The sequence below is a fragment of the Mus caroli genome, chromosome 1, assembly GCF_900094665.2.
Source record: "Mus caroli chromosome 1, CAROLI_EIJ_v1.1, whole genome shotgun sequence".
In the NCBI taxonomy this organism is placed as follows: domain Eukaryota; kingdom Metazoa; phylum Chordata; class Mammalia; order Rodentia; family Muridae; genus Mus; species Mus caroli.
The window spans coordinates 89,477,190-89,494,659 of NC_034570.1; the positions used below are offsets into that span (position 1 = coordinate 89,477,190).

General features: G+C 39.1%; 1 protein-coding gene across 2 annotated transcripts in view; it reads right to left on the reverse strand.

Moving 5' to 3' along the window:
• Slco4c1 (solute carrier organic anion transporter family member 4C1) overlaps nt 1-17,470 on the reverse strand; it is a 55,187-nt gene that overhangs the window by 22,734 nt on the left and 14,983 nt on the right. For both annotated transcript variants that reach the window (XM_021161978.2, XM_029482024.1), the window contains exons 3-5: nt 4,942-5,121; nt 2,863-2,959; nt 1,512-1,633 (exon numbers count right to left, since the gene is read on the reverse strand). In XM_021161978.2, coding sequence (XP_021017637.1) covers nt 1,512-1,633; nt 2,863-2,959; nt 4,942-5,121 — 399 coding nt within the window. The remainder of the gene's footprint in view (nt 1-1,511; nt 1,634-2,862; nt 2,960-4,941; nt 5,122-17,470) is intronic.

Below are 17,470 nucleotides of genomic sequence, written 5' to 3' on the forward strand. Positions count from 1 at the left end.
AAAAAAAGATTAGTCTGATTGTTTCATATATACTTTCAGACAGTTCATTATTGTATAGAGTCTTGCTTCAGAGCATCCACCTGTCAGCTTAAAATAGTCATTCAATTTGATGCTTGCAGGATGGACCCCGCCCACCCCGCTTGCTTCCATTTTCTATAAACCTTGTCCCAGTGAGAGTTCGGGGTTATTTCACCAAACTGTCCAGTGGGTTAACAGTGAGTAAACCCAAAGTCGAATTTATAATAAAGAGACCCTAATGTGGTTACACTGGAAATGACTCCGTGGTGGTCTTTTGGGTTCATAAACATAATGAAATGTATAAATATCTATTCCTGTAATCAAGCTGTGCTAAGGGCTATTAATATGCATGAAGGATGCCCAGGTACAATGGCTCTGGTCTATAATCTCAGCACTCATCAGGATATGCCAAAAGGACTGGCATGAATCTGTGGCCAGAATCACCTGGGCTGAAACCTTGTTTAAAAATTAAAAAGAAAAAAAAAAAAAACACTAAAAAATCAAGTTCCTATCTGTCTAAACATTAATGTGTAGTCAATCAATTTTAATCTAATAGCACAGTCTTGTTCCAAACATATATTATTTTCCATCTGAAGTCTCCTAACAGTCTTTGTTTATTTGGAAATTTTTGGGGCAGTCTTTATAGATTAAAATACACATGTGGCTGTACTTTGTTGTTCACTAAAACAATAAATAAGCAAGAGCTTGGAAGAGGAAGTACTATTTGCTATGTGCCATCATGGCCCTTTGTTTTAAACCACAGCTCTGTGAGTAGGTCTGAGAGAAGTATCCTCATGTGGCTTTATACTGGGGTAGCCTATAATGGAAAGTCACCACTGAGTTCACTTGGTTCCAGTGTGTCAAGTGTTCTTCTGTCAAATTCTACCTCTTCCACATACCTCTACCCACCTCACACACATCACTACACCTCCATATACCGCCATCCACTTTCAAAATCTTTGTTGCAAATGGCAATGAAAAGAAGTAGATGCCTTCAAATTTGAGAAAAATGCTTTAGAAGCAAGATCTCATAAGAAAGGAGCATCCATTTCTACTGAGTTTTTTTTTTTCAGACTGTCTAATATTGAAAACCGGCTTACAAATTAATGTGGCAGAATTACTTCAAGCAAATTGAAAGAGTAAGTAATAGAGAAGTTAATAATAATTAGCTTGAATGATTTCACACATATTGGTCCTTGAAAATTACTGACGAGTGGCATATGAAGTAATAGTTTCCAATTGTGTCTTGTATGTACATAAGGCAAGAATTACAATAAAACACAAGGACAGTTTTTAGTAAAGGATAATCCATAGTACTCACTAAGTATGAGTGCAAATCGTGAATATTAATTTCATTTTTCCTAAGAAGATAGATGTCAAAACTTTGCACTGGCAAGCATGTACATCTATTCTAGAGTTCTTATTAATCATCTTGAAACCAACTGATCTAGACGTACGTTAAAGCTCTCTGAAATTAAAGGACATGGATTTACCTGGTAAATGCTTTGGAAAACAGGAGAAAGGCATTATCAAAGACCAAGCAAAGAGCCAAGCTAAAAGGAATCCAATCCACCAAGCCCCCAGCCACCGGGGATCATCCTCAGTCAGATCAGAACTATAAGGATGAGGGAAAAAGAGTTACAACTCGTTCAGTATTAATTAGAGCTCAGCCATTACCATCACATGTCTTATAATTCAGGTGCAAAAGAGTAGGCTCTGACTTTATCTAAAATGGTAAGAAAGCCATCACAATGAGTCAAATAGCATGTAGACATACAAGTATAACAAGAATTAAGAGTAATGGTCCAGAAAGCATAAAAAAAATGGCAACCATGGGAGAATAGGCAGATGGCTCAGTGGTGAAGTGCATTTGCTGTTCTTGCAGAGAATCTGGGATTGATTCTCAGCACGAATATGGTGGCTCACAACCACTTGAAATTCTAATTCCCAAAATCTGATGCCCTCTTCTGGCCACTTCTGGTACTAGGCATGCAAATGGTACCCAGTCACATATGCAGGCAAAATGCTCATACACAGAGAATAAAAAAAAATATATAAATCTTTTTAAAGCAGCAAATACAGAATCATGGTTTAAAAACATTAACAGTAAATATAAACATGACAAATACTTAAAAACATAGAAAATTTCAATAAATCATTTAGTTTTCTTTTTCATTTATTGCAGCAGACTAAATACATCTCACAGTAAATCACTGATCTATGCTAAAAGTACCATATACTTCTCTAAATTATTATTTTTAAATTTTATGATACTCTCATAATTTAATATCAATAAGTATTTCCCTCAGACATATCACTCTGGCAGACTTCCCCTGATGTTAAAGCGCATGAATTCAAAAGCTGACTATCCTTTCCCATGGAATGTCCTGTTGAATGTAATTATCTGCAGAACTGAGTAGGATAATACATAACGTAAGGTGGCACAAAATGTGAGGTATAAAATACATATATTGGATAAATAATATTTAGTATCATTACCTTGACTTCCTTGGTTATAAAAGCAACATAATTTTATTTTGTTTTTTATAATATTATCAGAGCTATAAGAGAATCTGTTGTCTCTCAGCTACTTATAAGACAATACATGATATCTATCTGCAACCAAATCTACTGAAAAGCTAATTTATTATTATTATTATTATTATTATTATTATTATTATATTATGCTAAAAGACCCAGGAAGCTATGCAGACTCAATGGTGCATATCATATAGTGCACACTGTTTTATGCCCTGAAATCCTTCATGGCTTTCTGAATAAGAACTAAGGTATACTTTACTGCGGCAGAATAAAGAATTAGAAGAAAAACAGATAGTGCCTTGCCTTTGTCCCAGAGCAATATCAATGTACATTGTCAACAGCTGTCCACCCAACACATATCCAATGGCAGGGCCTAGGATTGACATAGAATAGCCAATACCTATGAAAAGATCAAAAGCATTAGAATCGTCATATAAACAGCTTTGCTTGACATTGTAACAACAGGGAAGAAAAATAATTCTAGTAAAATTCTTAATGATTAGAGCTATATCAAAATTATAGATAGATAGATAGATAGATAGATAGATAGGTTGAAATATATATTATGACATATAATGTAGTTAACAGTTATGCCAAGGAGCCTAAAAATAATGTGTCACTAGAGAACTACATGATTTTAATGATAAGGGTTAAAATAAACATGTAATTACAAATCCATGTACATTGTGTAACTAATGGTGAAAGGGTACATGCACTGTTTTCCTTTTAGCAATAATTATTGCTTACAGTCTCATGGAAGAAAACAAGGTAAAGAAGCCATTCTACTACTCCACAGCCTCTAAGAAGGCTTGCTTCATTTTACTCCATAGCAGATTCTAAAACCTAGATCCAAGGGCTACCTAGTTAGACTGTCTCAACCTTTCCCCACAGAATGCTAGAAATTAGTGATTTGTAAATTTGTGGTGATAGACTATTTTTCAACTAAATGGCTATTTTTCATTATTTTCAATTAGATGGCCTAAGAACATCTAAGGATGCTTCCTAACTTTTGTAAAGACGCAAATGCAATTACAAAAGCTTCTTTGTTGGGATATTCTCAACAGTCAGGGCTGAGCCACATATACTGATGTGCAGTCACCCATACCCATGAATCCCCTATTATACTTAACACACAGACAAACCAGTAACTTACAAAACATTTAGACACACAGACTTCTCTATTTTGGTGCTAGGTTTCAAAGAAAGAAATAGAGAAAAGAATGACAAAAAACAAAACAAAACAAAACAAAACAAAAACATGCCGGGTGTGGTGGTGCATGCCTTTAATCCCAGCACTTGGGAGGCAGAGGCAGGCAAATTTCTGAGTTTGAGGCCAGCCAGGTCTACAGAGTGTGTTCCAGGACAGCCAGGGCTACACAGAGAAACCCTGTCTTGAAAAAAAAACCAAAAATCAAAAAAATCAAAAAACCAGAAAACAAAAACAACAAAACAAAACAAAACAAAAGAATAACTTTTTTTAGAACCTGCGATATTTTATTTCTTTATTTTTTTACAACCAATATTTTATTCCCCCACCTGACCCACCCTCCAACTGTTCCACATTCCATACCTCCTCCCCACCCCCTCTCTCCATGTGGATGTCCCTCCCCACCTCCCCATCTGACCTCTAAATTCCCTGGGGCTTCCAGTCTGCTGAGAGTTAGGTGTACCATATCTGAATGTACAAAGACCCGGCAGTCCTCTGCTGTACATGTGTTGGGGACCTCATATCAGCTGGTGTATGCTGTCTGGTTGGTGGTCCAAAGTTTGAGAGATCTCAGAGTTCCAGATTAATTGAGATTGCTGGTCCTCTTACAGAATGGCCTTTCTCCTCAGCTTCTTTCAGCCTTCCCTAATTCAACACCAGGGGTCAGCTGCTTCTGTCCATTGGTTAGGTGCAAATATCTGCATCTGACTCTTTCAGCTGCTTGTTGGATCTTTCAGAGGGCAGCCATGATAGGTTCCTAGAATGGCTTCTAAATTAAGAATTCCATAGTGTTTTGGGCAACTAGTATTTTGATTTTTCTCATGATCTCTTGTCCCATCCTTATAAGATATAAGAAGCCTCTATACCTTGAATAAAATCAATCCCCTGGGGTTTACATAATCAAAGCAGAAGCTGCTGAGTTATTTCCTCCTATGCAGGAATGTCAGGTTGTTCAGGATTGACACCATAAATCTATCATGCATCCCAGCAACTGACTTGATAGCACAGTAAACAGTTAAACACAGTACAATCATAATGATCTAAATGAAATGCCTGGGGCGTGACAACTGACTTGTTATTGTTTGTCTTTTCCCCTTAGCAATAGGAAGGGAAACCATATTAGGTAAGCTGTTCACCGACTCTCCTTACAAATGTTATACCAAGAGTTCACTCACCTATATAGAGAGAAGATTTGTGTGTGGGCACAGAGTCATCAATAAAGGCTGTCCCTAGGGTGTAGAGCGGAGTTCCTCCGGTCCCCAGCAACAATTGTCCCAGGACAAAGACATAGAAGTAGTTAGAAAGCCGGGAGGTTGAAGATGAACATCTGGTACTGTTCCTTGTTAAGCACGTATCTTTGGGGGGGGGGGGATGAGAATTTAAAGTTTAGTTAACAAACGTAAATATTTACTTACAAATTACATTCACCTAAGCTACCTTTTCCAATTGCTTCATTTTAGTTGCATTTAAAACAGTTAAAGGTGTATATAAAAACAACAAAATAAGCATCTAAGTTACTTGAGACAATTTAGGAGTTACTATCATGCCAAAATTTAGAGTATAAAGAAATATCACTTAAGGTTTGGATCTAAAAATTTTGTAGGTAACCAATTTAAGACGATGAGGGGGCCACAAAATGTATTTATCTCCTTAGTTAAGAGGTCAATATGTAGGTTTATGAACTCATGGAAATGTGTGAAAGAATAACAAACTACTAGAAACAGAACACAGAAAGGGAAGTAAAGACCAGAGGACATACAAGGACAAAAAATACACTTGAGGAATATAGATAAGTAAGAAAAATCATCAAACCCTAAGACCCATGAGAACTGGAATCAGCACAGCAGTAAGCCAGCATTTGTTCCTCACGTAGAGATCCCAGGTCCAATTTACAGCACCCACATGGCAGCTCACAAGGGCCTCTTCTGACCTTTATGGGCACCAGACATGTATGTGGTGCACAGACAGACAGGCAGACATAACACTCATGCACAGAAAATACGAATTAATTTTTCAAACTTTTTTCAAAAGACGAAAATGACGAGACAGCAAGTTACAGATAGGAAAGTCATATAGAAAAGCAAGCAAGCAAGCATGATAAACAGTTATAAGAAAATATAGGCATATTCCAAAGTAAATGAAGATAGCCTTATCATCTCCAGGATATAGTGCCAAACATTATAGGAAAATATGACACAGGATTTTTACCATGAAAGACCCTTTTAAAAAGCTAATGGGTTTGTAGTGGGGCATAACCATGCAGAGAGAGGGAAAAATAAGTAGGTGTGTAGCCAATTCCATAGAGGCAGTAAAGAAATAACACAAGTTAATAAATCAAAAACGATCTGGTTCATACATTTTGTTCTCAAAATGTTCTCCCAGTATAGACCGATTTTAATATATTATCAAAATAGAATGAGCCTTCTAAGGAAAAAAAAAAGATTTAAAACACCTTATAAACTAGGCAAGAAGGGGGTAGGAAGGCTTTATCGAGGCTCATTAGTGAAAATTCTTCTCCCTCTGTAACCCACAGATATTTTTACACAGTTTAGTTTTGTGTTTGTTTTCATTTTGGTTGTTTGAGACAGGTTTCTCTGTGTAGCAGATCCCTGGCTATCCTGGAACTCAGTCTGTAGACCAGACTGGCTTCATGAGGGCTGGGATTAAAGGCATGCACCACCACACTTGACATCCAGTTTTATTTTTAATTTTCCTGAATTATCTCTAATCTACTCAGTTCCATAATTCTGGGAGAGGGAGAGGGGGAGGAGCCCTAAGTTCCTAAATTGTATCTCTATTCTGGGTTGAGACATGACATTCCAACCTGACCCAAATATTACAAGTTTATAAAGACTACAGCCATCCCTTCCTGCAAGAGCTAATCTATCTGATCCTATCAATCACTTAGCCAGAGACCATCTTTGTGGAAAAGTAGTACATGTGTAGCTAAATTAAAAAGATGGGAGGAGCAATCATCCCCTTATGAAGGGCAGCAAGTGTAGCAAGCCTCTGAGTATCCGCAGTTACTACAGAAACCACTGCTGGGTCTGCCACTCCTTTTTCCAAGTTCTCACTTGAAGCAGTGTGTTTCACATACCCCTCTTCAGACAGGAGCCAAAATCTGAAGCTGATCAGACTGGATACCTGGGAGTTCTCATTCACCTTGACAACCCCTACCAAGCAGCTGCACACAAACTTCCATTGCTGAAAGAGCCCTGCTTTCCTGACCTCTACCAGAGTCCAGCCTTTCTCTTTGTCTTTTCTCTCTTCCTCTTCCAGGAAGCCTCTGGAATTTCCAGGTTTCTTCCTAGTTGCTCTTCTCTCAGAGTCCCATAAATGGTCTTCAAGTTTCCATCTGACTCCATTTCCAAATGCTTTTTATCAACAAGACTAAGTAAGAACCAGCAAACGGGACCCAGGTCCCATAAGTAACTCAAGGATGAAAGATAGATGCTAAATGCTAATTATGATCATTACATATTATACACGTGTCTTTAAGTATCACACTACGTTCCATTAATTTGTAGGACATTGCATTAAACAGGTAAAATTAAACAGTAAATGGCATGCAATTCAAGAATAACCACAAGAGGGAGCACTCATATCGTTTATGAATTCAGAAAAGCAGTGCGGGTAAAATAAGAACCAGGCTTTTCTATAAATGGACCAATCATTCTGTGGCTCCTCCATTGGGGACCTTGTGTTCAGTCCAATGGTTGGCTGAGAACATCCACCTCTGTATTTATCAGGCACTGGCAGAGCCTCTCAGGAGACAGCTATATCAGGCTCCTGTCAGTAAGCACTTGTTGGCATCCACAATATTGTCTGGGTTTGGTAACTGCATATGGGATGGCCTTTCCTTGTTTTGTTTTGTTTTTTGTTCTTTTAGTATAGAATAAAGTTTATTCAGGTTATGGGGAGGGGAGTTAAAAGAGTAGTAGAGACAGAGAAAGACAGAGAGAAGGAGAGAGTGGAGAAGCAGAGGCCAGCCCTGACCACATGGAGAGAGGGGTGAAGGGAATGGGGAGATAGGGGGAACAAGGGGGCCAGAGACAAGAATGAGGCAAGAGTATAAGAGTGAATTCATTATTTTTAATACCTGAGTAGTACTCCATTGTATAAATGTACCACATGTTCTGTATCCATTCCTCTGCTGAGGGACATCTGGGTTCTTTCCAGCTTCTGGCTATTATAAATAAGGCTTCTATGAACATAGTGGAGCATGTGTCCTTATTACCAGTTGGAGCATGTTCTTGGCATATGCCCAGGAGTGGTATTGCTGGATCTTCCTGTAGAACTATGTACAATTTTCTGAGGAGCCACCAAACTGATTTCCAGAGTGGTGCTACCACCTTGCAATACCACCAGCAATGGAGGAGTGTTCCTCTTTCTCCACATCCTCACCAGCATCTGCTGTCACCTGAGGTTTTGATCTTTGCCATTCTGACTGGTGTGAGGTGGAATCTCAGGGATGTTTTGATTTGCATTTCCCTGATGACTAAGGATGTTGAACATTTCTTTAAGGGCTTCTCAGCCATTTGATATTCCTCATTTGAGAATTTTTTGTTTAGCTCTCTACCCCATTTTTTAAAATAGGGCTATTTGATTCTTTGGAGTCTAACTTCTTGAGTTCTTTGTATCTATTGGATATTAGCCCTTTATTGGATGTAGGGTTAATAAAGATCTTTTCCAATCTGTTGGTTGCCATTTTGTCTTATTGACAGATCATTTGCTGAGCTTGCAGCCCCATTGGAAGAATAATATGAACCAACCAGTACCCCCAGAGCTCCCAAGGACTAAACAACCAACCAGAGTATACATGGGGGGACCCATGACTCCAGCTGCATATGTAGCAGAGGATGGCCTTGTTGGACATCAGTGGGAGGAGAGGCTCTTGGTCCTGAGAAGGCTGGATGCCCCAGTGTAGGGGAATGCCAGGACAAGGAAGCAGGAGTGACTGGGTTGGTGAGCAGGGGAAAGGAGGATGGGATAGGGGATTTTCAGAGGGGAAACCAGGAATGGGGATAACATTTGAAATGTAAATAAAGAAAATATCTAATAAATAATAGTTTTTTTAAAATGGACCAGCCAGTGATAGGTCAGTTCTGTCTGTTAATATTGAACATACAGTTACTTAATATTAACACTGACACAAGAGAATCTGCACACATGCTCAGTTCAACCATTATCACAAAACCCACAAACTTCCCAGGCCCCTACCTCTGCTTAGATCCATTAAGTCCAGAAAGTTGCCCAAACAGAGGCTAAGCTCTGCTTTCCCCCTTGCTCACCCTACAGAAGGAGTAGAAAGAAAGGCCACAGGGGGGGTGGGGGATGAATGGGATTCTGACCCAGCTTCCAGTGAGAATTCTGGAGAGAAAAGCTCTTGACTGAAGAACAGACTATAAAGGGTTGTTATCAAAAGAAACCAAGACTCCTTAATTACTATAGCAGGTACTTCAAGGTAAGTAAGTTTAAACAAAAGCTACCCCATTTCCACCCTCTTTGTTTGAACTTAGTAGTGTGTGGATTTGTGTGTGTTTTCTTCCTTTGTCTCAACTTCCCACCTCCCAACTAGAGCTGGAAAGGCGGAGAAACACTGCATTTCTTTCGATCTGATCTGCCCAAGTCAGAGTATCTTCTAGCTCACTCCACATTCCTCTTGCTTATCCTCTTACCAGTATTTTGAACAATCCTTTAAAATGTGATAGACCAAACTAAAGAATCTCTGATCTCAGGCATGTGGGTCCCTCTCTGCACCTGGCTGGAATTCACTAAGGGCAGCTGGTGATGGGGCCCTAGAAAAGATGTGGGAACAATGCTACTTGCCTGACACTCAGGAGCCACCCATCCTCCCACATCCAAGTTACAGACTCTGCCTGTAACAGGAGAGGAACCAGGTGCAGGGTGGTCACAGAAGCTTCCTACTCTGCAGCATTTCTACAATGCAGAGGTAGAGTGGAAAGAGCTTACTCAAGGAATCCCAAATGTCTGTCTGCCTTTGTAAAAAGAACCAAAATCTGAGAGCCTTTGCCTGCACAGGCCACCTGCCTAAGATGTTGGCTTGGAAACCTGCTGTTTCCTCTGAGAACCTGATCCTAATCTGGTCCAGGTATGGAATTTAAAAAAAAAAAAAAAAAAAAAAAGAGAGAGATGCCACTGCATCAAAAGAAAGATAATATATTTATATCAATCACAAGGAAACTGATCACAAAAGCAAAAAAAGAAAATTGGCACAGGAAATGTACATGACCAGAGATGGTGACTCGAAACAATGAGACGAAACACCTAAAGACACAATTTAATAAACTGACACTTGGGCTGGAGAGAGGGTTCAATGGTTATGAGCCCAAACTGCTCTTCCAGAGGTCCTGAGTCCAATTCCCAGCAACCACATGGTGGCTCCCAACCATCTGTAATGGGATCTGATGCCCTCTTCTGGTGTGTCTGAAGATAGCTGCAGTGTACTCACATAAGAGAGAGAGAGACAGAGAGAGAGAGAGACAGAGAGAGAGAGAGAGAGAGAGAGAGAGAGAGAGAGAGAGAGAGAGAGAGAGAGCTGACACTCAAATTAATCACCAGGAATGTAAATGTGTAGATTTCATTGCTTTGTAAAGAGGTGTTTGGGATAGATGTATCACCCACAGAACTGGTTGACTCCTACATGTACATGTTTGGATGATTGCAATTTTGCAAAGCATACCTGTACACTACATTGCATGTCACAAGAATCAAACAATTTCAGGACACAAAGGTGGATAAAGGTTGTCTGGGAGTTTTTGTGCCTCCATTCTCAGAACGATGTAACCAGTGAGTTAAGACTATAGCCTCATAAAGTTTCACACTATATATGATCTTCATGTATCCAAATTATTCATTTTGTTTCCACTGTTCATGTTGTTAATATTCAACATGTCATAGGACATCCTTTGGAAAAGTATGACCCAGGTATAAGCAAAGGAAATAGTGCAAAATATTTTAATTATTTCAATTGGTTTTAATTCTTGGCATAAGAGTCTACACAGAGTTATCTAACCCTTTAAATTACTTTTTGCATGAATTGATTTATATCTATTATAGGCATGACATAGACTCATTTTCCTTCTATACCATTTTGCATGTGACCATATGTGTGTAGTATATACACTCTTGGGGAACCTGGAGAACAGGATGTATGTGAAGACCAGAGGAAGACATCAAATGACCTGCTCCATCATTTTTCACTTTATTTCCTAGACACAGATCACAGGATCTCTCACTGAACCTAGAACTACATTGGAAGTCAGTAAGTCCCAGCAATTGTTCTGCCTCAAATTCGCATGGCACTAGGGTTAAAAGCAAATGAATGACCACATCTTGCTTTTTACAGGAGTGATGGGATTTGAACTCTGGTCCCCATGTTGCCCCAGTATAGGGGAATGCCAGGACCAGGAAGCGGGAGTGGGTGGGTTGGGGGGGCAGGGGTAGGAGATAGGGGGTAGAGGGTAGGGGGTAGGGGATTTTCAGAGAGGAAACTAGGAAAGGGAATAACATTTGAAATGTAAATAAAGAAAATATCTAATTAAAATATAATTTTTTTACAAAGAAGAGATCTTCTTACTTTCCAAGTCAACTGCCTAGAGCCCTTGACTAATCTTCTCTAATCATTTTTTCCCAATAGCTAGGCCAAGGGTTGTTATTATTCAAAAATCAGCAGCAGGACTACGAATATTATATGGTTGAATGTTTGCCTAACACCCTCAAGGCCAATGGTTCAATTTTTAGCATTGAAAAAAAGTGTTATTTTTCTTGATAGAATCTTTATGAAAAATTCTTTGAATTTCTATCTCAAATTATAGAAGTTACTTATAGACATACTTCCTTTCTATTTTAATTACAAGACACAGTATAGGCCTGTGCAACCAATAATGCAAAAAAGAGACAAATGATTGCTATTTCACTGAGAAAAACAAAATTACTCTCCCTCATCTCCCTAGAAAAACCTGCCAGAAGTTGCCCATTTCCACCCACTCTGCAACCAACACAGCCAGCATCTGGTACAGAACTTTGACTTATTTTCTTCCCACTGAAACCTGGTAGCCATATACAAAGTCTAATAGCTGACTAACAATTTAGACGGTGTTTCTGAACTCTAAGCCATGCTAAGTGTTGTGGTTATAGCATAGTATGTAAGGCACACAATGGACCCTGGGACAGGGTCCCAGAAGCTAAGTCCTAGGAGATTTAACTGCTTTAGTAGACTCGTAGTTTGTCCTTTATCTTCTGGCATGCATGCACTTTACCAGTCGCTTTCAGTACATCATATCCAATTCGCTTAATTCCATCAATATTGATGGCCAGTGTGACATTCTATGCTATGAAATAATCACTGCTTTAGAACTGTTGTTATTAGATAACAAATAATTGTTTGCTGTGGGGGCATCTCCTATGCAATGCCTCATGTTAAGATGTCACTGTACCCTACTCTAGAAAGGGACTGCAGAAGAGTCTTTCCATTCTCTAGTAGCTGTAGTAAAAATATTTGCGTGCATGACTAATTGTCTACAACAGTGTTATGGCAAAGATCATGAGAATTTACATAATACTGAGATAGTATGATGGTCAACGGGCCGATCCCTAAAGACCCAAGTTTAATCACAAGAAGCAATGAAGTAGGAGAGAAATGACTCCTGCAAACTATTCTCGGGCCTCCACATGCTTGCAATGCTGTGCGCACACACATGCCCATACTACCTGTCATGGTTTGTATATTCTTGGACCAGGGAGTGGCACCATTCGTAGGTGTGGCCTTGTTGGAATAGGTATGAACTAGTTGGAGTAGGTGTGTCACTGTGGGTGTGGGATTAAGACCCTCATCCTAGTTGCCTGAAAGTCAGTCTTCCACTAGCGGCCTTTGGATGAAGATGTAGAACTCTTAGCTCTGCCTGTGCCATGCCTGCCTGGATACTGCCATGCTCCCACCTTGATGATAATGGACTGAACCTCTGAACCTGTAAGCCAGCCCCAAGGAAATGGTTTTTTTTTATAAGACTTGCCTTGGTCATGGTGTCTGTTCACAGCAAACCCTAACTAAGACACCACCACATACTCAAAATAAATAATAAAATATAGCAAAAGTTTTTAGGAACAAAAGACTTTGTTTTAAATACGTAAAAATGTTGTGATTGTATTGTCCTACAGAACAGCAAACCTTCCCTGTCTTTGTAAGTAACAAAGAACTGCATCTCATGTGTAAGAGAACACCAAAGTGTTCAAGAAAAGATACCAAATCTGGAGTTGGAGCTGCAACAAGTACCACCACCTGCTATGCTTGCAATGCCTGACAGTTGTTCCTGAGTGAATTTGCACTGGACAAATACGTATTAACGAGTAATAATATTTTAGTAATCACTCCTAAGTTCTTCAGACCATTGATGACATTGTGGAGTTATCCCTCTCCAGAGGATATATAGCCTGAATGTACAAAGCCTGAATATTTCTACTCCCTTGTTAGCAGTTTATAAATAAATAAATAAATAAATGAATGAATGAATGAATGAATGAATAAATAAATAGTATCTGAACTCCCTGGCATGGATTAGGGAGACTACTCATATTCTACAATCCTAGTCTGCCTTCACCACCGGTAAGGACTCTGGGCCAATAAACCCACTTATGCTTTTGATGTAATAAAATGTTAAGAATTTGTGTTATATTTGAAATGTAAATAAATAATATATCATATAAAAATGTATGGTTAAAAAAGAATTTGTGTTATACAAAAGATTCAGATTTGTCTTTTTCATGAGAGTTACAATTTTTTCAGCTTAGATCCTCAGTGCACCCCTTGAAACCCACTTGAGAAAGGGGGCCAGTTTCACTTCTGAAGGTGGACATTATTTTGAATTTTAGATCAGAGCGGGCAGTGAGAGAACATTTAAAGCAATGAGCATTCATTAGATCTTCTGTGAATTTATGGTTGCAAAAGCAAATTTTACTCTAAAGTAAGACTTAATAGCAACCGCCTTCTGTGTTAGTTCTATTAATTAGACTTTATAAGGCCACGTACACCTTAGAACCCCTGAGAAACAGCCATTATGACTTCTGCGTGGCTGAAAGAAATGATGCAAAATAAAAACCTGCATATTACAAAAGTGTGTTAAGAGCTGATAGAAATGCAAAAAGGTGAGAAGAATGTCAAAATGAGCAGAGAGACAAAAAAAAATGTAATTATAAACTATCCCAATACATGGCAAATATAACAATAAACAAGCCCAGTCTCTTTTTCGGCCCAGTGAACTCACCTTCTAGCAAAGGCAAGGTTAGACTTTAGCAAAGGGAACACTCCAGAGCTTTTCTCCATTGGGAATTCAGTACTGCCAAAGTCCAAACACCCGCAGCCACAGAGGCCTGAGAATGCAAACAATTACCCTATTCCATCCCCTGCACTGCTTTTGTAAGTAGGAGTTGATGGAAACACAACATGCCCATTTCTTTAATATGTTACGAGGTCTGCTTTCTTGGGGCAACCACAGTGTTAAGCAACTGTAACAGACTGAATAGAACTAAGGCTGAAACTATTTATTACCTTGAAGTTTATAGACAACATTGGCTGACACCTCTTACACTACAAGATGGCTGTTCACTGTGTCTCTTTGTGTCTCCAGTGCCAGTAAGTGTTCCTATAGATGTGAAAAGTAACTTTGTTTTGATGTTTATTATAAGACAATTAAAAGAAACAGAATGGACAGGAGTAAGATTAATCTCTATGGAGCAAAAAAAGAACTTCAGCAAATACGAGTCCATCTTCTATCTTGCTGTGTGTTGATTTTGAAAATGGATCTAAAGTATCGCATTATTCAGCCTTAGTACTTCCTTTTGTGGTTGTTACTATGTAAAAATTATCGGTTGTCCCCCTAGGAAAATGACTAAATTTCCTTTCCCCATTGATATCAGGATGAGCATATTTAGCACTTAGCCTGTCAGTTGTTTTACACAGTAAAAAGGTGGAGGTGAGCTAAGTCACTTCCAGACAACTGCTTGGAAAACCTGAGAATGACTGGTCCCTTCCTTTATTCTGCAATTTACAGAATGTAAATACATAAAGTTACTCACCAGTAACCTTCATATAAAGGTGACTACAGCTGTAGCTCACTAATGGGAACAAAACACCCATGGAAGGAGTTACAGAGACAAAGTTTGGGGCTGAGACTAAAGAATGGACCACCTAGAGACTGCCATACCCGGAGATCCATCCCAAAATCAGCCTCCAAACGCTGACACCATTGCATACACTGGCAAGATTTTGCTGAAAGGACCCTGATATAGCTGTCTCTTCTGAGACTATGCCAGGGCCTAGCAAACACAGGAGTGGATGCTCACGGTCAGCTATTGGATGGATCACAGGGCCGCCAATGGAGAAGCTAGAGAAAGTACCCAAGGAGCTGGGGGGATCTGCAACCCTATAGGTGGAACAACAATATGAACTAACCAGTATCCCCTGGAGCTTGTGTCTCTAGCTGCATATGTATCAGAAGTTGGCCTAGTCGGCCATCAGTGGAAAGAGAGGCCCATTGGTCTTGCAAACTTTATATGCCTCAGTAGAGGGGAATGCCAGGGCCAAGAAGTGGGAGTGGGTGGGTGGAGGAGTGGGTGGGGGAAGGTGTGGGGGACTTTTGGGATAGCATTGGAAATGTAAATGAAATAAATACCTAATAAAAAAATTCAAAAAAAAAAAGAAAGAAAAGAAAAGAAAACCATGCATAGTAAATACAAAATAGGATTGACTTGTGAAGCCATAGTGATCTGAGAGTTGATGCTAATGTATAAGCAAGTTTATCTAGACGGCAGGTTGTACAGGTCCCTCATTCATCAACATCAAATCATTCAAAGAGTTACATTTTACCAATGTGATACAAAACACAAGGGATGCGATGATAAAGCAGACAGAGAGAGGATTTCTCGGTGAAGGTGGTATACACATACTTTCACCTATTTCCCCTCTAACACCACAGTAGTCATTCTGTTTAATTAATAAAAGTGACTATAAGAAGACTCTGAGGATGAAGACCTACTGGCTAGTGATATTGATTACCCAAGAAATTACATGATAGTGATCCCTTGAGTTTTATTTTTGCTTCCCTTTTCCATCCTTTGGAGCTAAAACCTAGAAGACAAAGGAAGCTAGGACACTGGCCTCCAGCGAGAAGTCAGGAGTCCCAGCCCTGGGCTGATTCGTGCCACATTGGTGGTTGAGATTCCTATCTTTATCCAGCAATGCAGCACCCATGTCCTCCTTTGCTTCTTCTGCGGGAGGATAAGAGGAAGCCTACCTAGCAAAGTCAGGACTTTCTGCATCGTCTAACCAGAACAAGCCCGCAAACTCCAGTTTTGTGTACATGTAGCTATTCCTTTCTCTCAGAAAGCATGATATCAGTAATGTTCTAGAGAGGTCCGTAGCATCCAGTAAACAGGAGCCTTTTTCCTTCCTAAAGAGTAGAGGCCAACAGGGATCCTGGACTTCTTTATCTGATAAAAATAGAGCACAACTCATACTCTCATCAGACCTGTCCATGCTGATATACAAAGAGAGCTCCAGGCTAATAGAGACCCTCAGACACATGTGTGCGCGCATGCGCACGAATGCACACACACACACACACACAGAGGCAGAGACAGAGAGACACAAAGACTGAGCAATTTTCAATACCCAAAATAAAAGGATTTCACAACAGATCCTAAAGACTATAAACTAGAGAATTAAAGAGTTTGTCATTAAACATAAATTATAGGTGAAATAGATCAGTTGTAGAAAAAGTACAAGATTAAGGGCATTTAATATTCCTATAACTACTAGTGAAATTACTTGGGAAGAATGGATCCTGCCCAAAAATATTGAAAAATTCTCAAGATGAGAATCTGAATAATCAGATGGTCTGGCTTAGTGCATTCCAAAGTGCACACTAAAGTGTTCAAACCAATTCTAGAAATCAGGGAGCAGAAACAGGTGGATGGCATTGAATTTGGGGCCCACCAAGCCTAGAGATTGAGAGCCTGTGTCAACTCCACCTAAACCAAACACCTTATTCCAAAAATGTAGCAGCACTTTCAAATTTACTTTATAATTCCAATGATCCTCTTAAGGCAAAACCAAACAGATGGAAAATAAGGGAAAATACCTTCTCTTTTGAATAGAAATAAAAATTTCCGGATAACATATTACTAAATACAACTCAGAAATTACATGTAAAATTACATGTAATTACATTACAAGTAAAATTTGTCCCGTGTGCAAGGTTGGCTCAGTATTAAGAATTTTAAAAAGGATAATCTACTACTTCAAGGCTTTAACAAAGTAATATTTCACAAAATTCAATAATCCTCATTTTGTAAGAGTTCTCAGGCAGAGTCATGTAAAACTATCCTAGCCTTGGCAAACAGCTGCAAAACCTACAGCATTTGTAGAAGATTGAAAAAAAAATCCCCTAAAGTGAGAATATTAATTTTCACCACTTATTTTAAATAGGCTCTTGCTATGTTGCCTTAGATACTTACCATTCAGTGCATAATCCATGTTAGCCTCAAACTTGAGGCAATCCTCCTGCCTCCCTGTTTTGGATGATGACAATATACACATGAACCACTATCCCAACTACAACTTTCACTACTTCTATTCAAATAAAACAGAAAGTTCTAACCAGTGTAGTCAAGCAAAAGAAGTAAATT